General features: G+C 42.8%; 1 protein-coding gene across 1 annotated transcript in view; it reads right to left on the bottom strand.

Moving 5' to 3' along the window:
- Nucleotides 1-3,361: 3,361 nt before the first annotated feature.
- RAB3C (RAB3C, member RAS oncogene family) overlaps nucleotides 3,362-22,310 on the bottom strand; it is a 200,602-nt gene continuing 181,653 nt past the window's right edge. Inside the window, exon 5 of the mRNA XM_073343988.1 lies at nucleotides 3,362-14,229. Coding sequence (XP_073200089.1) covers nucleotides 14,042-14,229 — 188 coding nt within the window. The 3' untranslated portion in view covers nucleotides 3,362-14,041. The remainder of the gene's footprint in view (nucleotides 14,230-22,310) is intronic.

Below are 22,310 nucleotides of genomic sequence, written 5' to 3'. Positions count from 1 at the left end.
TTTAGGCTTAGGATTTGAAACACAGTATAAAATCCCCCCTGTAGCTAAATAAGCAGAGAATATTTAGACACATCAAAATTTGGCCAGGCCACCCATCTTCTGAAAAATCCCAGGGGATCTTCCGTGACTACAAAATGATCAGGGGCTTTTCATTTACTTCTCATCTATTGTACAGTGCCTTCAACACTACAGTACCCTCTAGGATAGGCAAAGGTACTGGTTTAGAACTGATCTACCAGGATGATTACCACCAAGTAATCAAGAATACATTTTCCATAACTTGGTTTTTCCTGGCCAGTCACCAGGGGTGAAAGTAACTTACGAGACTTATTGGTACGCCTGAGTGGCCGGGGTCCTGAGCAACGTGAGGGGATCGGCTCAACCAGAAGGGGCAGGGCCTCAGGTAGAAGGGGTAGGGCTGGGGCCAGACTTCCGCAGCCAGCCAGCCCTTCAGCGCAGCCTGGCAACAATTTAAAGGGCCCAGGGCTCCCAGCTGCCACTGCCAGCACTCCCCCAGGGCTTTGGCAGCGATTTAAAGGGCCTAGGGCTCCGGCTGCAGTGGCCAGGAGCCCTGGACCCTTTAAATCATCTCTGGAGCCCCGTGGTAGTGGTGATGGGAGGCTTGGGCCCTTTTAAATTGCCAGGCCCTGGGGAAGCTGCCCCCTGCCAGTACATTCAGCTGTGTACCGGCCCTTACTGGTACGCTGTACTGTACCGCCTTACTTTCACCTCGGACGCCAGCATCATATCTGCTTAGCCTGGGTGATGTGATGAAATGGCTAGCTGAGCTGTATGGCTCCCTATTTTTGATGTGGGATAAGACAGACTGTGATAAGGAAGCCTTGCACAGAGATGGCTGCAGAGAGCTCAGGGGTATGAGCAAAGTGTGAAGGCATCACAGGTGGCATTTAAAAGGAGGCTCAATAGTAAACCTCGGACATAATCAGGAAATGGTAGCTGCCCACAAGGCCATAGTTCCTTTCGCTCATACTTGGAAAGATCTTGGCCGTCTGCTCCAAGTACAACTTTTCTTTAGAAATAAGTGGAACATTACACACTGCTGCTTGCTCTTCTTTAAGGAAATGGTTTTCTATTGCAGCGGTACAACAATGAATCTCTTAGGTAGTGTCCTGTAATACAGGGGATGCAGTTGTACTATATATTTTTTTCTTGCTGAATATCAAAGCAAATCGTACAGGCAAAAATATGCTGCCAACCTGCTTCGGTCTTAGAATGTAACTTCACAAAAAAGGGAGGGCAAGATTTTAAAAGATGAGTGCCTCACGTTAAGCTCCTTAATGCCTAAGTAAGGATTTTGAATGCTAACTTGAGGCACCCATTTTAAATCTAGGCCCAAAATCCTATGCTGTACCTCCAAAGAATTAAATATTTAATTTAAAAAAAGATACTGTTCAGCATACCCAGCATGGGCCATTGAACAGAAGTGCTCTAGCCAGACTATGCGTCTACACAGGCATGCCCACGCTGCTGAAGATCAAAGCAAGCACAGTAGCATGACTATCACCTGTGGTGGATTGTTAGAGCTTGGACCACATCATCCTCGCTTGCTGCGCTGATGGGGCCCTCTCAAAGCTCCTTCTGTGGGTGTGCAAAGGGATGTCCCACCCCTGTGCAACCCCTTTTGGGCAGGTTTGCTACTGTAGGTGTGCCTTGCCTTACTTTGCACCAGTTGGGTGTGAAGAAATGGGCTTGTTTAGATCAGAGAAGCCAAACACACTAACATAAGTCTCCCATTAATGAAGCCTACAAAAGGAACACTTGGACAACAATATAAAAGCCCTTGCCATAGAGGCCAGGTTCAGACTACCCAAAAGTTCATCTAAAACCCAAAAAAAAAAAATTCTCTAAGTCTCCCTTCAGGGAGCTGGCCAGAGCTTACCATCCCTTGTCAGTTTCTGCTGCAAGCTCAGGCCCACTCAGCTTCCTTTTCCTGTTTTAAATAGGGCAGTCCTCAGGTGGAGCAGGGAGCCTCTGTGATTTTAAATGCAGGTGGTTCTGATTGCAGCTCCTGGTTGGCCATTAAAGGATAGTACTCTCCTCTACAGTGTGGCACTACTCAGCAGGGTTCCTGTAATCAGGGGAGCACAGTTCTGCAGAAGGGCTGGCCCCAGGAAGTCTCCCCCAGACAGGGGAGCTGAGAGCAATTGAACCAAACTGTAAACCCTGTATATGATGGAAACCACTTCAAAGGGGTGCAGCAGCACCGCCATCACTCCTCATTCCAGCACCTATGCCCCTGGAAGACTACTGCTACTGGGGAGTGGCTAGAGAGCTTCTAACAACCTCCCAACACCCCACTACAGAGAGATTCTTTTTCTACCATTGTGCCTTTTCATTGCCCCACAAACATCCCTCCACTGCTCCCACTGTCCCCCAGTCTGTTCCCCTGATGCCTCACGTCTTCAGTGGGTTAGCAAGCAGATTAGGTCCGGTGCCATGGTGGTGCTGGTTCAGCACAGAGCCGTGGGAGCACAGTGAAGTAGAAAGGAGCATGGTGAACCAGTAGAGAGGGGGACAGGAGATGGGTAGAGGATCAGTAGAGTAGTAGCTGGAGGGAGGTAGCTGGAGAAGCCAAATTCCAGTAGGAGGCAAAAGAACTGAGTCAGGTCACCAGAGGCAATAAGGAGGAACCATAGAATGCCTCAGTGAGGCACAGAAACAGGGCAGTGAAAATGCCCGAGGAAACCCCTCTCCAAAACCCACCCAAAAGTTTGGGGTCCAGCAATGTGTGCAAATGCTTCGAAAGCTTCTTCCTGCATGATAAATTGAGGCACTACCTGCTGCAGTGCTGAGTATTGGGGAGCTGGGAATTTCTGTGGCGGGTTTATCAGAATACTCTGGATAGTTGATGGGTGGGCTAGAGAAATTGGAGGGGTGGATTGGGACTTAGTGTGGGGGTGCTGGAACCAGGGGTGCTACCACACCCTCTGGCATGAAGTGGTTTCCATCAGATACAGGGTTTACAGTTTGGTACCCTCACTATACAAATTGTTCCAGCATCTGACTTCATGTGTCCCATTAAAGTAGGAACATGAGAGTATAAGAGTTGATTAAAACACGCTGGGAGTTGTGTGATTGAAACCGGGAGTATCTTGGGGCATTGGACAGGTAGTGGAATGGGAACTGTTGAGCGGCCACAAGAGAAGCCATGAATATGAGGAGTTGATGGGAGGAAATGAGTTTGGAAGGTAATATTGAGACCAGAACTTATATGGGAGGAAGGAAGATCCAGGGGTAGGCCACAGAATGGTTCAACCTAGAGCAAGGTTATTCATGGATTTGGGAAGAAACAATGAGTGGAAAGACAGGCGTATATAAAATACCTTAACAAAAAAGAAGATGGATTGTACAGACTTAACTGTTCCTTTTATTAAGACACACATACTACATTAAATAACAACAACAAAGGAGGTTTCTTGTTTCTGAAGAAATAGAAGCAGTTAGGCTGTGTCTAGTTCTATTCCCTTCAGGAGTAGAAAGCAAAGAGGGTGAAATTTACTCCTGTGCAGAGGTCCAGCACCAAGGCTGATGTGTCACTTAAGCTCTGTTTTGTGTCATGTGTAGGCCTTGTTCTGGCCCTCTGCTGTGGGGTGAATTCCACCTATAATGCACATGGGCTTCCCAAGCTGTGCATAAATGCGAAGGTGCATTATACTGTGCCAATCCATGCTGGTGCGCACAAGTCAAAAGTACTGAGAGCGAGACAGTTGCATCCACATCTTTAGAAATATTAGTGTCAGGCAACCTGTTAACCACCAGCTCCTCCTTCTACCCCCCCAAAATAATTAAATTGCAAAATTAGAGAGGCAAATGTGAGATGAAACATTATTGCCATTTTAAGTTTCTAAGCTATCATTGAAATTACTAGTTTAAAAAATACTGTTTTAAAGCTTACTTCTTATTCTGCACCCATCACCATGGTATCTGAGTGTCTGATAGTTACCCTGCAAATTCCAGGCAAATGAGTAATAAACAGAATAAACAGATGACGCCTACTGCCTTTCCACAGAAAAGTTTAATAGATACAGGCCTTGTGGTTTGCTTTAAAGAGCTATTTTCTTTTGTCTGTGTCTTTGCAAAAACAACCTTATCCTTCTTTGGCTTGAGTATTTCTCAAAGGCTTAATGCTAAGATAGCAACTTGGTCTCACCCATGTACCTTATTGTGCCGGTTTTCTGTCCCTACATTAGAGAAGTGGCCAAATCTTGCTCCTGTCAGTAGCAAAAATTCTACTGAATTCAGTAGGAGCACTATTAGGCCCATAGTTTGTGAAGCTCAGACATCAGAGTGAAGAATGTTACTGGCAGGATACTCAGCTACTGTACGTGTTGCGTTACTACAACAAGTTGGTCAAAACTGAAGACCACTTTAATAACTGCAAGGAATTAAACAAGCACTGGCGGGCTGCGGGAGGCACCTCACCACAACAGACAATTTCATGAATATAGTCTCTTGAATATTTATTAAAAAGAAAAGGAGGACTTGTGGCACCTTAGAGACTAACCAATTTATTTGAGCATAAGCTTTCGTATGCATCCAATGAAGTGAGCTGTAGCTCACGAAAGCTTATGCTCAAATAAATTGGTTAGCCTCTAAGGTGCCACAAGTCCTCCTGTTCTTTTTGTGAATACAGACTAACACGGCTGCTACTCTGAAACTTGAATATTTATTGTAATCTCAAAATTAATACCCCAAACAAAAATAAACAAAACAAAATCCACTTGTTATACAGAAGTCACATACAAACAGAATATCCAATGGAATACACACAGTCTTTATTTCCACATAGAATTAAAACTCTGCACATGGATAAAATGTGTACTTCACATCCAAACAAGAGCTCCTGTGGACATATGTTGAAGAGTCACAACATCTGTCACCCAGCAGCATTTTAAACTCACATTTTTGGAACCACAGTCACTATATTGTAGTGGCAGTTAGAGGCGGAGGAAGAGTTGGATCCTAACCACCTCACAAATATCTTCTAAGCAAGTACTCCAAAATCTCTTTAAGAACAATTCAGCAAGTAAAGTTAGTATGGGGAGCTAGAACAGCTACATGTTTTCAAAGTAGGCATTTGGGTTTGTTTTTTATGTACTCAGACATGTATAGGGATAGTAAAAATACCAGATAAAATTACCAGTCATGGTGACAAACCCTTGCAAACCCTTGGGCAGTCAGGTCACTTAACAGCAGTAGTAAAATATAGGCAATGCATCCTCAGTCTGTATATTTGTGTTTCAGTGGTATCTTAGCCTTACTGTGTCTGTTCCTTGGCTACAGGGATGTTTATATTTTTTCTTTCATTCTGCAGTTCCCAAATTTCCCCTATCACACGCTTTCATTTTCATGCAATTTTGCATAGTTTGGCAGATGGTTTCACAACAGAAGGTGGTATAAAACACAGGGAAGCGTTTGGGACAGATGCTTAGGCCTTTACTAGGATTGTCCTGTACTGTTTAATGTAATCTGACTACTTTGCTTATTCTCTAGCACTATGCGATGACATGGCAGAGGCGAAAGAAAGCAGAGCTATTTGTTTCCTGCATTATTTGGCTATTGCCTCTTTTTGATGAGAGCTAGCTTTTCTAAAATAGCTACGACATATGCTAAAACAGCCTTGTAAAATTGTCATGACAATGTATCAGACCAAGGCACAAAATCTACTAATGTACCTTTTACCATGATGCTAATGGGAAAACTGAATGTGATGTTAGTAACCCATGAAAAAATGTTACTCACCTTGGCCCTGATTCAGCAGTTCATCCTTATTCAGTAAAGGGCACGTTCCTCTAGACAACCAGCATATTGTACAATGGGGATGCAGCAGAAGTTAATTAACAGCATTAACTTCTGCTCAGAGGTTTGCAGTCACAGTAGGGGAACCACTGGCAGAACAGCCATCAAATGGCTACAATGAAGCATGTGCTTAAATGTTTTACTGAATAAGGATGGGCTTAAGCAGGTGTTTAAATGTGCTGCCTCATTTGAGGTCCTTGAGTGAATGGCTGAGTACGACTGTGCAAGGCTAAAGTAAAAGGAAAAAATGATTTGATGTCTCCTTCTAATCTCTGGGCAAGATACTGTGCAAAATTCTGCTCTCACTTACACTGCTGATGGGTGCCAGGGGAGTTACTCAAAATTTACAGCAGTCTAAGAGACCAGAATTTGGCCTAGAATGTGCCTTCTATCTTACTTCAGTATCTGATTTAAAGTTAAAAATAGAAGCAGCAGAATGGGTTCATTTAGGGTTAACATTTTGCTTTGGACCACATTGGATGTGAGACACAAGCTCCTTCAAAAAACCAACTGAACTCAAGACACCAAACAGAAGATGCTAAGTACATTTCAACACGGTTGGAGACTCCTATTTAATATTCTAGGCTTAGTGTAATCATGAATGAACCATGCAATTATATAGATATTTTTTAAAAAGTGGCCACATGATATTATGCTGTACAGGCAGACGGAGCATGTAATTGACTCTTCAGATAAAAAAAACGAAGGCTTTTCCTTAAGAGCTGAGTTCCAAGACAGTCTCCTTTTCTGTTTCCAGAGAACATGCTTCTAAAATATTATGTGGGGTTTTTCTTTAGGAATGGCTAAAGGTATCTTTTGATTGAGAAAAGGTCTCCCCTCTACTAGTGATATACCACAATCATTTTTTGGGAAAGGACACTCACAGTTCTAAAAGTAAAATTGACATGCACTTGTGGTAAAGGTACGGACGTCTGTTACTGTTGTCTCATATATGAAAAATAGTTTAAATGAATTAAGAATAGTTTATTCTTACACTACACTGATAAAGTATTTACTGTATAAATTTCACTACTAGACTCTTACAGCTACTAGACATCTTTTAAATAAGCCACACAGCCATCATCGACACCATATCACACATACATGACACTTCTCCCTTTCATACGAATTTATATACACTGAGTAAGTCATTAAATATTGCACTTATTGGCCCATGTTCCCTCAGTTCAGAGGTGTTCAAAAATAGAAAACAAATCTATTTTTATAACGTTTTTCATGCAACATTTAAGACACTTCAGTTCCACAAACACTAGTAAATAGTTTACACATTCTGACAGTCCAACTGAACCACAACACGGCTGACATTACCAACAATATATTAAACGGGATTACAGCACAAACAGTTTTCATTTAACACTAATTTGCAGGTACATGTCAGGATTACTCAAGTAAATTCATTACTGGAAGTGGTGAGCAATCCCTAACTTTTGTTTCCACATGTTATGCAAGAGCATGAAATTGTCAGAAGATTTGGACATGGTCTCTCCCCTCCCCACCCAAAACAGGTGTCTGTGTACAAGTGATGTGCCATCCGCTTCTGCCATCACCATGAACAGTAATCCTATGGCCTGTGGATTTAACCCAAGCAGTTTCTAGTGACAATGAGAATTTCTGGGTAAGTTCCACTGCAATAATAACAATAAAAAACACTGCACTAAAAATGAACAAATACCTGTGCAAACTGAACCAGTGTTCAGGATATATTTGTTTGTGTCTGAAAATTCTACACGTGCAGTAAAAATCTTTGCTTGGATGAACATTAAGGAAAAATAAACAAAGTAAATAACTAAAAAAAGCTTAACAGACAGGGTGAAATGAATTTACTTGACCCATTTAATGACGAAACCAATCACATACTCAGACTATTCAGATGCTTTGCCTTTTCAATGGAGACTTTACACGTAGTGAACCTTGAAGAATCTAAGTTCCAATTGGTATTAAAAAAAACCCACTCATGGATCAGCTCCTCAGCTGGTGAACACACAGCATAGTTCCATTGGTTTAAGGGAAACTATGCTGATTTATACAAGATGAGGATTGGGCCCTGTGGATCCAAAGGATTAATGGTGGAACTCCACTCGAGTTACACCCAAGAGGAATTTGGTCCATTTGCTGTATATCAAGTCTGTCCATGAAATGGGTCGAGGAATCTTTTATAACATTCAAGCAACAGAGCAGTCATTTAGCTGTTGCCATTGAAAAGTGATAACAACAAACCATGCTCCTGAAAAATGAAGCCTGTAATTGTTTTTTTAAGTAGAAAGCATCATTGGCTTCTCTGCTATTGAAGGAACAATGGCAGCACTGGACATAACATTTAGAATGCCATGCATTTCCTAGCAAAAGACAATTAAAACTCAAGCAATTCTGAAAGTTAGGAGCAAGCTCCAGCAGTGTTTGCACCATAAAATAGCACTTCATTCCTAAAATAACAAAAGGTGCAAGCAGCATAGCTGTACCTACAGAGCTGAGCAGCCTGGGAAGAAAACCGAATCTTTCAGACTGATGCTCTGGAAAGGCCACACAGATCTAGTTGCTCAGGTAGTTTCTCTATGCATTACATTAAGTATAGCACAAAGGAACAAACAGTTCCAGTTAACAGTCACGCACATTGCAGTTCAGAAAGAGAATGAGTTGGGTTTATATATATATATATATATATATATATGTATATGTGGAGAGAGAAAGAGAGAGAGAGAGAGAAAGACAGGCCAGCTCATAGTATTTCAGACACCAAAGAAATCGGTCTAAATAAACAAAATGAAATACAAACACAGTTACAAGTTAATTGATCTGTAAGGACAGGCACATTTATCACATCTGAAAATGAACTTTTGTCAGAATTAAGACCATGCAATTGCAGTTTCAACTCAAACGGGCTTGCAAGCCATTGTGATCAATCCCATCGGTTCATGCATTTGAATACTGCAGGGCCCAGTCTCTTACATTTGTTCCACTTGTTTCCATTTGGAACGCTGAGTGACAGCTTGTCCATGCACTGAGACAGACATTGTGACTCCATGACAAAGATGGTGTATTACCCATGTATGCAATTACTGTAGCACTAATGTTATTCTTGGTTGGCACTTTGGAAGGGTGGTGTCATGCAGTAGTTCAGGTGGCCCCACAGGGCTCAGACCCCAGGCAATGGGGGCTTTGTCCACTTCAAGGTCTATTCTCCCATTAAACTGTGATAGAGGAGAAGGGTTTCTTTTTCCTCCTCGTAACAGCCATTAACTCGAGGTAATAAATGTCAGTAATAATACTATAGTATTTTACCCAGACAAATCCCCTCCAGAGCCCTCAATGAGAAATAAGACTGCAAAGCTCCACCCCCCGCCATTACACATGCAGACTGAGTAGTTACATAGTCTGTGCCACAGTGAACATGGCAAGATTCTCTTTAAAATTCAGTGCTGATGATGGACTGAAAACACTGGAGGCTGATGTGCTCTCTGTATCCATAGAACAGATAGAACTGGCAGAGGCAGAGCAAGCTTTCTCTCCCCTGCCCGACCTCACAAATGGGCCTAAACCCTGACCTCTGGGTGTGAGAAGGTCTGTGAGTTACCATGGGCCATTCAGTTCCCTAATTCTCTGCTGAGACTAGCAACAAAGGTACAAATTAGTGATGATTGGTGCTGGATTTTATGATGTGGCCACCAGGAACCGGACTGAGCCTAGGCAGCTAGTTTTTCAAAATCTGTCCCCAAGTAGCCAGTTTAACAATGCTGCTGTTAAACGTTTTTAAAATACTTTTTGTGATTATTATTAGTCCTGACCCTCATATTGGTTTTGTGTGGCTGGACCTCTGCATCTATGCAACACTCTCCTTAAGTCCCGGGAGCACCCCACAAATTTATGGGTCTCACACGTGGATCTGACTGATCCCTGCTCCTATCTTCTTCACCTTGCACATCCAATGATTATGTGTGTGTGAAGCCATTTGTGATGGGATTTGCCAAAGCACTCAGTGTTGGTTTGACTCTGTTCCCATTGCAGTCAATGGCATTTTTACTAGTAAAGTCAACAGAAGCAGAATTAAGCTGACACCGAGTGCTTTCGAAAATCCCACCTTAGGAATTAAATAGGAATTAAACCTGATTTGAAGGAAAATTAAAAAACACAGTTGTGATGCTTCCCCCTATTGGAAAAAGGATGGTAAGTTTTGAAAAGATCACTTTCCTTGTGTGAATCTCTGTAATAGCCTGATTCCAGCCAAGAACTGAAAGGCCAAGTTCTGAGCTAATATGCCACAAATGGTTTTTATGATGCTTCCTGGCCTGAACCTCATGAGATATCTAGCACAAGGCGATAGTCTTGGAGTTGGACTTGTGAGAGCAAAGGTCTACCTACACCCATCTGCTGAAAGGATCAGGATCTTTGCAGGTCTCAGGCTGTCTGGACTGTTCAGCTAAAGTCTGGCTAAGAATCCAGACTTTTGGGATGTGATCAGAAATGAAACTAAGAACACTTTAAAGTTCACCCAATACTAATTCTGACCACTATCTGGTGAGGGGCATATAATGTAAAGTTTGTATATAGCTACAAAGCAACTGGGAGTTCCCATCCAGGGATAGGGGTTTTTTTTGCTCCATCTCTCATACAAGTTTTCCTGTATGCATATGTTTTCCTTATAAAGCACGGTCGGCCTCCTAAGGACAAGTTTGCTCTTGCACCCTGCTACCTTCCCATTGCTTATAATGTATTAAACAGGGGCGAGGCAGGGCAAGTGTTTCTTTTTACAACAGGAAGGAGATGAGAATCCCCCCGCAAAATCCCCCCATTCCATTTATTTTAATGTATTTAATTTAAATTGACAAAAAATATCATCTTTCACTCAACCTGCCTCACACTTCTTAATAAGTTAGGCTAGTGCTGCCAGCTGTCCTTCAGATCACAGCACTACAGAGTGTCTACATTGTCAACAGAGGATCAAAGGACTGGAATTAAAATCTAAGTGAGACGATCGTGATGGTACCTTCTGACCTTAAATTCTATGAGGGAAAACCAAGGCCTGGGTGCACTGAATGGGTGAGACAGCAAATTGCCTTCTCCTCTTCCTCCTCATGCTGCTGCATGGCTGCAGCCATGCTGCAGCCCGTGTCCCTGAGCAAAGATTGGGGGAGCGCTAGGACTTGTGGTGTACTACACATTCCAGAGCGCATGTCTGAATTAGTGTGAGATGTGGCAATGTCCCCTGTCCCACCTGCCATGTACCAACAAAAGGCAGAAGGAGGCTGGTGGTGGGAGGTAGTCCAAGGTGCACGTTGTCTGAAGATGCTGTAAGAGCTACAGCCCACACTGCCCCAGGAGGCATTACAGAACATATCATGCTGGAGAATGGCAGCAAGGCCTGTTTGGCAGCAATGCTTGGGACTCTGCACAGAAGTTACAAGGGACCTGGCTCACTGCAGTGGGAGGCATGCTCCCCTAGAACATTGTACAAAGGGAAACACAGTGGAAGTTAGTTAACAGCATTAAAGATATAACATGATCCAAGGGCTGGAAGTTGAAGCTAGACAAATTCAAACTGGAAATAAGGCAGACACTTTTAACAGTGAGCGTAATTAAGCATAGGAACATTTTACCAAAGGTTGTGGTGGATTCTCCATCAGTGACAGTATTTAAATCCAAGTTTGGATGTTTTTTCTAATAGCTATGCTCTAGAAATTATTTTGGGGAAGTTCTATGCCCTGTATTATAGAGAAGGTCAGACTAAATGATCACAGTGGTTCTTTCTGGCTTTGGAATCTATGCATTAATTTTTTGCTCTACAGCTTCTATTCTCTACCCTTCTACCAGGTCATCATCATCAAACATGCATAGTCTACTGAGGACCATGGTGCCAGCCAGAGTGACCACTGCTGATGACATCGCACCAGGCATTACGTAGTGAAGTTCCCAGGGCTGGTTCAGTTGAGGGGACTGGTTGAAAATTTTCCTTCAAGACTGTTTTCCATAAAAAATTAGGGGGGTGTGTGGGGGGGGAGGGGCCAGGTGGTGGCGGTGGTTCAATAACACCAACATTTTCTGGGAAAGCATCTGTTTTCCTTAAAATGTTTTAAATTTTTTTGTTAATTGGAAAATCAATACAAATCTTTGGCCAAATACTTCTATCCTCAAAGTACCTTGGAGTGCATAGCCACAGTGGGAGGAGTACAACTATCAAGCTGGAGGCCTAGAAATGGGAGGGAGGGCCAGGAAGAGTAGTGACTGGCATGCCATGTGGATGCTAAGAGCTAGGCAAACTGGCTCTGCTCGATTACACTTTCTCTTCCCCTTCCTACTAATCTGCCCACAACAGGGATAAATGTAGGGCAGTGAATAGCCATAGAATCATAGAATATCAGGGTTGGAAGGGACTCAGGAGGTCATCTAGTCCAATCCCCTGCTCAAAGCAGGACCAATCCCCTTTCCCTTTCCTCAGGTTTTTCCATGGAGCCAAATGATATGGCTCATTTTTCACTAAGAAAAACAGTGTAGGTGCTAGCTAGGAGTGTTAACTGATATGTGTAAGATCCTAGTGTAGTCAAGTCAATTTATAGTTTTAACAGAAGTTTACACTTGGGTTTACCTCAACCAACTGTGTTAATCTTGCCTAAACTAGGATTTTAACATACAATAGTTACAGTGTCTTAACTACACCTTTTTCTCTAGTGTAGACATGGCCTTAGTGTGTTTGATGAGATTATATAAATTACCTTACGAAAAAGGCAATGTGTTGCATAGGTATTGCCTTACAGTCAGGTATGGCATTAGCAGCTGCTCTAACACATTTTCCTATTTTTCTTCCCTTTTTTGTGTTATGTCTAGTTTGAGAAATGTCATCCTGGTACTGAAGCTGATCTGGTAAGAACAATAAAAAGTTAATGTTGCCTCAATGATGTCATTGAGGAATATCACTGTATTCCAGATAAGGCAACAGTGCAAAGTGCTTCCAATTAGTAGAGCAAGAGCTTTTTAACATGGTGAGAAATGACAATTTTTAAAAATGCTTTAAAAAAAACCTGCAGACATTCTTCACAGCCTTTCGTGGATTTTCTAAGTGATTGACACAGTCTAGTGGAGGAACTCATTGGAGAACTTTTTATTTCTCTGTGAATTTTCCAAAAATGTTGCCAATTTCTTACTGTCACAAGCAAGCCCTCAGCAAGATATATCTAGATCAAACTATTTTTCAAACTGAACAGATCCATTTCTGTCCTCACAAACAAGTCCTGCTGACTTCAATAGGAGTGGCACTTCTGAGGAGAGAAATGGGCCTTTGCAATCAATACAGAAGAGATTCTCTCAGACTATAAAATTAATATATAGACACCATTTTCAAGAATGAAACATGAAATTCCTAAAGGCCAAAATAATGCAACCTCCGGAACAATATGAGTAGGTTATTTTTGGTTATGAATAAATGTACATAACAGATTTGGCTCTGCTGGGGTAATATCAAGAACTGTAGCATATTATCTAAACCAGGTAACTTAAAGAAGAATGACATTTCACAACTCTCTTCTATATCAGTATTGTAGTGAATTGGCTTGTGGATGGAAATGGAACACAGCCAGCCCCTATCCTGCCAGCAGCTAACAGAATTTCTCCTTATATGGAGGGGTAGGAGCCTGTGTTTTAGGTTAGGCAGCTGCTGTCACTCTGAATTTCGAAGTGGCCATGTTGTGTGGGGTAGAGGTAACTGAATTCTGGTGATGGACATGGATTTGCCAGAGCATTACCTTCAGGGAAGTGTGCCTCAGACAAATTATCTGGATAAGACAGGGAATAGACAGTATATTCAGATAATACTTTAAAATAGATTTTTCAGTCAATGAAAATTTAAATGGCATCAGAAAGCTTATTCCTAAATACCGTGATCATTACATCAAGGAGTAAATGGTATAATTTGAAACTGATTAAGTTAAAGTCAGTTGTAGACAACCTGTGTTCTGAGGTCACAGAACCAGCTGAAGCAAGTGTAATGTACGTAGGATAAAAAGAAAAGACAGACAATTAGCCACATGCAAAGATGCTTAGAAATGGGCAGACCTTACAAATTGTTTGCACACATTGTGCCAGCCATTGACGTAAAATAAACACATTGTCCCCAAATAAATTAAAAAGACAGTATAAATAAAGGCTTATAGACCATCTGTAAATACTCTGTTGGCAATAGAACACACTGGAGCTGCCTCTGTTGATAACTGTATTAACAGCCGCAGTTGGGTTGCTGTGGAGGAGGGGTGTCCTTTAGTCTTGTGTTCTGTTTTCCAGCAGCGATGGCAGGATCCGTCTCCAGACTTTCTGACATTTTGTCGCAGATGATATCTACAAGCCGCTCGAATGTCTGCTTGACATTTATGTTGTCCTTGGCACTTGTTTCAAAAAATTCAAAACCTGGTAAAATAAAGAAAACACATGTTGGTCATTACACACTCTTAGATCCTTCGGTAACTATTAACTCCTCCTGAGGAAGGGAAAAAGCAGAGAGAAAGGTGGGCAGGACACAAGAAGGAGAGACAGCACATGCAAAATAGTGATATCATCAAGAGTATGAGCTAAATTTTGACCACTGTTGCATGGGTGTCAATCCAGAGTAACTACATAAAAGTCATTTTATTTACACCAAAGTAGTTGAAATAATCAAATCTGATCTCTTCCATAAATCATATTCAAAGATGATTTAATCATAGTTGATTTTGTGCTATGCTAAAATTGAGAGCAGTATAATTTTAATAATGCCCCATATCATGGAACTACATCTGGCTCTTGTGAGGGGAATAACTCAGAATAACTCTCTTGGTCTTCTTCCAGCTCTAATTACTATGTTCCCATGAGCATTGCTCCACTGGTAACGGGCATTGCAGTTGGGCCGCTACTGCTGATGCCAGAACAGATGACTGAAATCGGAAGGAACCAAGAAGAAAGAAAACAAATCAAGAAAGGCTTTTACCAATTTGTTATGTAATCTGGGGATGGAAAACAAGTTTTGAAGCAAAAATATTTCTAAATGTAAGTTGTTTTCCTTCAAAAAATTGTGGGTGGGTACTATAACCCTCTCATCCCATTGTGCAACGACTAAAGTAGCACTATGATCCATGAGGCAGAGTGCTTACACTGAAATTCTTTAATACAGCCAAGAGAAACGTGCTCATGAGAGCTGGTCATCTTTACCTCCAAGGCCCTCTCCAGCTGGCTGGTTCCCAGCGTAGCTGGAAGTAACCTGCTGGTCAGCCTGACACCTCACTGGGTTCACACCATCTGCTGGATTGTCCCATTCTCTCACCTGCCTGACCTCTCTCCTCCCTTCCCACTTTTCCCCTCTTTGCTCCAGCTTCCCCCCACAGCTACGACACTAGTCACCTGACTGCCCTTCATCAATTCACCAGCCTTTCTTTTACTGATTTCCCCCTTTCCAATTTGTGAACTGGAATGAAGTGGTTCACAAAACAACTAAATTCACTGGTAATATTATAAAAGTTAATTGGCATTCAAAAGCGTTCTTCGTCTTTTTGATTCACTTTGGTTAATGACATACACCTATCTCTGTGTTTTACTGTTAGGAACCCAATAACAAAATGTCTGTCATTTTACTGTTAACTAGTATCAAGGTTAACAGCTACTGAAGGGAAAGTATTTGGAGGTCTGGAAGAAAATTTAAAACAACATTCATCGTTATGTTTTGAAATATTTATGTTCATGTTCTTTGTTGCCTTTACACTGCTCTGGGGCAGTGTAAGTAGACAGATTTGTTTCATATATAGTGTATTTTCTAATCAGGGAGTTAGTCTTTTTTTATATATATATAAAAGGTTACATTTAAAGCAGCAACTCTAATAACTTGTTGAATGCACCAACTATTCAGGCCAATTAGTAATTTAGAGCTTACCTGTTCTTTTTTTTATAGGGCTAAGTGCCAGTGCAGACTTGCTATGGACAGTCATCTTTAGCCTGGAGCGATGTCCCAGCATATGATCGGCAGGCAATATCACTGCTACTTACTGTACAACAATGGAGGATCCAGGCTGTCTATAAGGGTAAGATGAGTCTATATTTTCCACTGACTGATTGTACGTTTCGTCTGGAATTGCCGGGACACATTCTTCCCTCCTGTACAGTACTGTAAATCTAGACTAATTCTACTGCCTTCACTGAACTTACCCCAGTTTTATAACGGTGCAAATAAAATCAGAAATGTACCCAGGACTGGATTTTGTCCCGAGCGCTTTGGGACAAGGACGGCTATTTCATCTGTTTGGACAGTGCGTAGCACAATGGGGCCCTGACCTAGTTGAGGCTTCTAAGCATTACCATAATACACAACAATTAAGTCATATAAAACACTTATGACTATTCTAGTTGAACATTTGTATCATCTGCTTTCTTAGACTGTAAGATTGTCAGTGGAGAGACCAGGTTTTATATGACACTAAATACAATGTCAGTGCTCAGCAAATCATTCTTACTAATCATGTCAATGGCCAATGTATTATTTTCAATGCTTAGATTTGTTAACCATTTCTCCCCCCCCGCAACTATGTCAAAGACAGAGGTGATGCTGCTGTAAGAATCTAAAGGGGCTGGTATCTGCACATTTCTTAAAGAAGTTCATAATTTAGGGTTGCTTTTGAATTCCCAGTTGGAACTTTGATTTTTCAGGTTTCCTCAGTAGACAAAAGTCCCTTTTCCCCCCCTCATCTGGATCTGGTAAGATGATGGTGACCATTTCTTCTTTGCAGACACAGCTACTGTTCTCCATGCTTTTGGTACCTCAAGCCTGGATTATGCAAGGTGTTCTATGTGGGGCTAGCTTTGAAGGTCAGTTGGTCTGTATGTGAGCCACAGAGAACATATTCATTTACTTCGGGATGCAATTATGGTGTTTGTCTTTGTACAACAAGCAATCTGGTTTGGATTCTGGCTACTTCTGGTTTGGATTCAGCCCTCTGTGGAGATAGAGGCGGTTAGGGACTATTTAGAAAAGCTGGACGTGCACAAGTCCATGGGGCCGGACGAGTTGCATCCGAGAGTGCTGAAGGAATTGGCGGCTGTGATTGCAGAGCCACTGGCCATTATCTTTGAAAACTCGTGGCGAACCGGGGAAGTCCCGGATGACTGGAAAAAGGCTAATGTAGTGCTAATCTTTAAAAAAGGGAAGAAGGAAGATCCTGGGAACTACAGGCCAGTCAGCCTCACCTCAGTCCCTGGAAAAATCATGGAGCAGGTCCTCAAAGAATCAATCCTGAAGCACTTGCATGAGAAGAAAGTGATCAGGAACAGCCAGCATGGATTCACCAAGGGAAGGTCATGCCTGACTAATCTAATCGCCTTTTATGATGAGATTACTGGTTCTGTGGATGAAGGGAAAGCAGTGGATGTATTGTTTCTTGATTTTAGCAAAGCTTTTGACACGGTCTCCCATAGTATTCTTGTCAGCAAGTTAAGGAAGTATGGGCTGGATGAATGCACCATAAGGTGGGTAGAAAGCTGGCTAAATTGTCGGGCTCAACGGGTAGTGATCAATGGCTCCATGTCTAGTTGGCAGCCGGTATCAAGTGGAGTGCCCCAGGGGTCGGTCCTGGGGCCGGTTTTATTCAATATCTTCATAAATGATCTGGAGGATGGTGTGGATTGCACTCTCAGCAAATTTGCGGATGATACTAAACTGGGAGGAGTGGTAGATACGCTGGAGGGGAGGGATAGGATACAGAAGGACCTAGACCAATTGGAAGATTGGGCCAAAAGGAATCTGATGAGGTTCAATAAGGATAAGTGCAGGGTCCTGCACTTAGGACGGAAGAACCCAATGCACAGCTACAGACTAGGGACCGAATGGCTAGGCAGCAGTTCTGCAGAAAAGGACCTAGGGGTGACAGTGGACGAGAAGCTGGATATGAGTCAGCAGTGTGCCCTTGTTGCCAAGAAGGCCAATGGCATTTTGGGATGTATAAGTAGGGGCATAGCGAGCAGATCGAGGGACGTGATCGTTCCCCTCTATTCGACATTGGTGAGGCCTCATCTGGAGTACTGTGTCCAGTTTTGGGCCCCACACTTCAAGAAGGATGTGGATAAATTGGAGAGAGTCCAGCGAAGGGCAACAAAAATGATTAGGGGACTGGAACACATGAGTTATGAGGAGAGGCTGAGGGAGCTGGGATTGTTTAGCCTGCAGAAGAGAAGAATGAGGGGGGATTTGATAGCTGCTTTCAACTACCTGAAAGGGGGTTCCAAAGAGGATGGCTCTAGACTGTTCTCAATGGTAGCAGATGACAGAACGAGGAGTAATGGTCTCAAGTTGCAGTGGGGGAGGTTTAGATTGGATATTAGGAAAAACTTTTTCACTAAGAGGGTGGTGAAACACTGGAATGCGTTACCTAGGGAGGTGGTAGAATCTCCTTCCTTAGAGGTTTTTAAGGTCAGGCTTGACAAAGCCCTGGCTGGGATGATTTAACTGGGAATTGGTCCTGCTTTGAGCAGGGGGTTGGACTAGATGACCTTCTGGGGTCCCTTCCAACCCTGATATTCTATGATTCTATGATTCTACTGGAGAATCTGCCCCTCTCCATGGACTACCACACAGCTAAGATCAAACGGCCTATGTTTACAGATGGTCCCTAGATTTGAGTACCTGAGGCTGGAGTTAGGATGTTTCCTGTGGTGGGCCTTGGCTTTGTAGTTCACTTCGCCTAATGGATTATCAGATCCCAAGCCTGATGTTAACCTCTGGGTCACAAATGGCATCTACACTGCAGCGAGACACCCAGGGCTGCCCTGTGCCAGCTGACTTGGGCTCACAGGGCTTAGACTAAAGGGCTGTTTAACTGTGGTGTAGACGTTCAGGCTCAGGCTGGAGTCTGGGCTATAGGACCCTGTGAGGTGTGATGGTCTCAGGGCTCAAGCTGCAGCCCAAGACCATCTCTTTACTTAGGCTTTTGCCTGAGGCAAAAGGGGAGCTAAAGGTGATAAATAGTTTAAAGGAGCATGAGAATCTTAAAATATTGACAATGGACAACAAGTTGTTCCATGCCCTGAGACTGCCTTTATAGTCAGTTAAAAATAATTAACAAATAGGAATAGGCAGATTTCAGACAGTGCTTCACTGATATTATTCTTGGTTTTTCTTTTTATAAAAGCACCTTGCCACCATCAGTGTTTTCCTCCCATTCATGGTGAACAGCTTTTCATTTCCTGGATCTATATACAAATATGGTCACCTCAACTTCGGCTTTCCTGCTCCTTTTACCAATCTTGAGTGTGTTGATATTTACTCTGTCTTCCCAACTCAGTGCTATTCATTTTAGCCCCTTGTCTGCATGTTTGCCTGCTTTCCAGGTTGCAGAATCTGCTGTTTTATTTCCTCTGGATTCTGGCAGCTGAAGCTGGTTCTCTTTTCAACCTTGCTAGCAGATCCTTTTACAAGGCAATCCAAGCAGTTTGGGGGAGGTCTGTGTGCATCTGAAATTCTGTTTAACAGATGTCCACTTACTGCCAGGCTGATTAATACAACAGAATTAGGAAACCTTAATGGGACTGGGATTTTGTTAGCAACTAACAGGCATGGCTGAGCTCAAGGTTCACTGCACAATTTTTCAAATATTTAACATAAGTAAGAAACTCTCAACATAGACTTTTCCATTTATACAAGCAACCAGCACAGGGCCTTATTTGACAGGAAGTAAACATCTGCTGTCTCTTATGCTCTATTGACCACGAAAAGTAGCTGCAACCAGGGCCGGCTCCAGGCACCAGCGAAGGAAGCAGGTGCCTGGGCCGGCCAACAGAAAGGGGTGGCACTCTGTCCATGATTGGGGCAGCATGTCCGCATCTTCGGCGGCAATTCGGCGACGGATCCTTCACTCCCTCTCTCCCTCTTCAGCGGCAATTCGGCGGCAGGTCCTGCTTCTTTTTTTTCTTTGCCGCTTGGGGCTGCAAAAAAGCTGGAGCCGGCCCTGGCTGCAACTGTATATTTTAGGATACTGAGCACAGCTGAAGATGTCATGATAATGGTAAAAAAAAGCTTGTTTGCAAAATCAGCATTGGATGCTGTGCGTTATGTTCAAGGAAGTAAAGGGTTTGTAGCAAGTTACTTAGCATCAGCACTACGACTGCATTAGTGCTGTGGCTCATTGATCTAAGAGAGTGGTTTTCAACCTGTGGTGTGCGGACCATTGGTAGTCTGCAGACTATGTCTAAGGGTTCTGCAGAAGGTGACTACAAAAATAAAAGTTTCAAATCCCAGAAAAAAAAAGCATTGTTTTTCTGATCAAAAGTATGCAAATACCTCCACCTACAGGTCAAAACCTGGATGTGCTGTTTTTACCATAGAAGACCCTTTCTCATGCTGCATCAAATGCCGTGCTGAGCACATGCAACATTTATAGGTGAATTCTGTTCAGTCAGTTTTCAGTCTAAGACTTCTATGGTAGAGGGTCCGTGGACCACAGGTTGAATTTCCAAAGGGGTCTGCACCTCTATTTGAAATTTTTTAGGGGTCCACAAATGAAAAAAGGTTGAAAACCACTGATCTAAGACAGCTGACTCCCAGCAAGTCTATTAAACCAAGACAACTTTAAGGCAGTAAAAGAGAGAAAATAAGCAAGGAAGAGATCTTAATTAAACAACTAAACAACACTGTAGTGAAACAGCATTTCCTTCAACCTGTCTTTCAAGACTTAACCATGGCAACCATGGTTGTTGATTCTGCTAATGCATTACATTAGGAAATTTAGAATGTCTTCAATACATTCTGCTCCCCGTTACACTGGCTACATCTATTGGAACTAAAATTTAACCAGGACTAGCTGACATAATGCTGGACACAATATGTCCTCGTCTACAAACTGCAAAGTCATGGTCTGTATCATATTTAGTTAACTGTACTACTCACACTTGGGTTCTAACACAGGAACATTTTGTAGTGACAAAAGGCCTCCATGTAATACTCATACCATTGCAATCTGTTCTAACATATTTATGAATAGCACTGTGCTCTACAGGAGTCAGAGCATGTTATAATTAGTCTTGTCTCAAGGTGTCAAAGGCATTGTGTGAAGAACTGGGTCAGGGTCTATTATCAAAAGAAAACGTCATACTCTTCTAGCCAAATGCAGATAAGAAAAGCCTGTTTGAATACTCCTGTTACCTGGGCATCCAGAAACAGACCATGTACTAACATGATACAATTCTGTAGTGGAGACAAAGCCTATCTGTGGTACTGCCACTGTTGAGATCATCAGAGTTGTTTGGGCTGACACTTCCTAGGTTAGATGACAGGGAACTGATGGCAGGCTGTCCACTGTGAAGACCCCTTGACTTTAGAATTCACTCTATCCCTGGTCTGCTTGGCCTAGATTGGTTAACTTTTGGGTACACTGCCAAGCCCAAGATTGTCCCCAGGCATATGGAAAGGCGATGGGTGGATGTGCTGAAATATATTGGGACATAATGGCAGGTGTATGATATTTTAATGGTAGTTCAGTAATTACTGTAAGAACGAGCTATGATGAATATTCTTAATATTTTAAATGTATATAAGGTGCCTAGTACCGAGAGAGATGGCACTAAAGCCTAAATTATTTAAATCTCTAGGAGTGAGGTTAGATATGTGACCCAGTCTTATGTTTGTTAATAGTGTAGGTTATGTAAGCTGAGGGGTACAGTGTAGTGCACTGGAATCTAGCGATACAACTTCCATAATATCAACGAGAGATGTGTGGCTCTCATGCATTGATTTAAGTATTTTCCCTTCTTTCTTGAAAGCATCAAGACCATAATAAAAGGCACTGTATAAATAAATCATGCCTTAGGAGCTTATTTAATTTCTGATCTCCAAACAATTACTTAGCTCATAGGTGCCAACTTCCCCTCTGCCCGGTGAGTGCTCGACCCCTCTCTGCCCCGGCCCCGCCCCGCCCCACCTCTTCCCACCCCTGCAGTAACCTTGCCCTGCCCCCATTCCACCCCTTCCCCACTCCTGGGGCCAGGTCATACCCCCCTCCGGGAACCTCCCCTGGCTGCAGGAAGTTCTGTGGCTGCTGTCTGGAACCCAGCTCCAAAGGCAGTATCGCCACCAGCCACAGTGTAGAAATGAGGGTGGCATGGTGTGGCTTTGCCACCTTACTTCTGTGCTGCTGGTGGGCAAGCAGTTGCCCTCCGGCTGCCCAGCTCTGAAGGCAGCAGCACAGAAGTAAGGGTGGCAATACCACAACCCTCACGATGGGGGAGGTTTGCAAGGCTATCGTGAGGGTTGTGGTATTGCCACCCTTACTTCTGTGCTGCTGGTGGGCAAGCAGTTGCCCTCCGGCTGCCCAGCTCTGAAGGCAGCAGCACAGAAGTAAGGGTGGCAATACCACAACCCTCATGATAGCCGTGCAAACCTCCCCCACAACCCCATTTTAGGTTGAGACCCGCCCCCACAGATACAACACTGTGAGATTTTAGATTTAAATATCTGAAACCATGAAATTTAAGATTTTTAA

The sequence above is a fragment of the Lepidochelys kempii genome, chromosome 5 (assembly GCF_965140285.1).
Source record: "Lepidochelys kempii isolate rLepKem1 chromosome 5, rLepKem1.hap1, whole genome shotgun sequence".
In the NCBI taxonomy this organism is placed as follows: domain Eukaryota; kingdom Metazoa; phylum Chordata; order Testudines; family Cheloniidae; genus Lepidochelys; species Lepidochelys kempii.
This window is presented reverse-complemented; position numbering and strand designations above follow the sequence as displayed.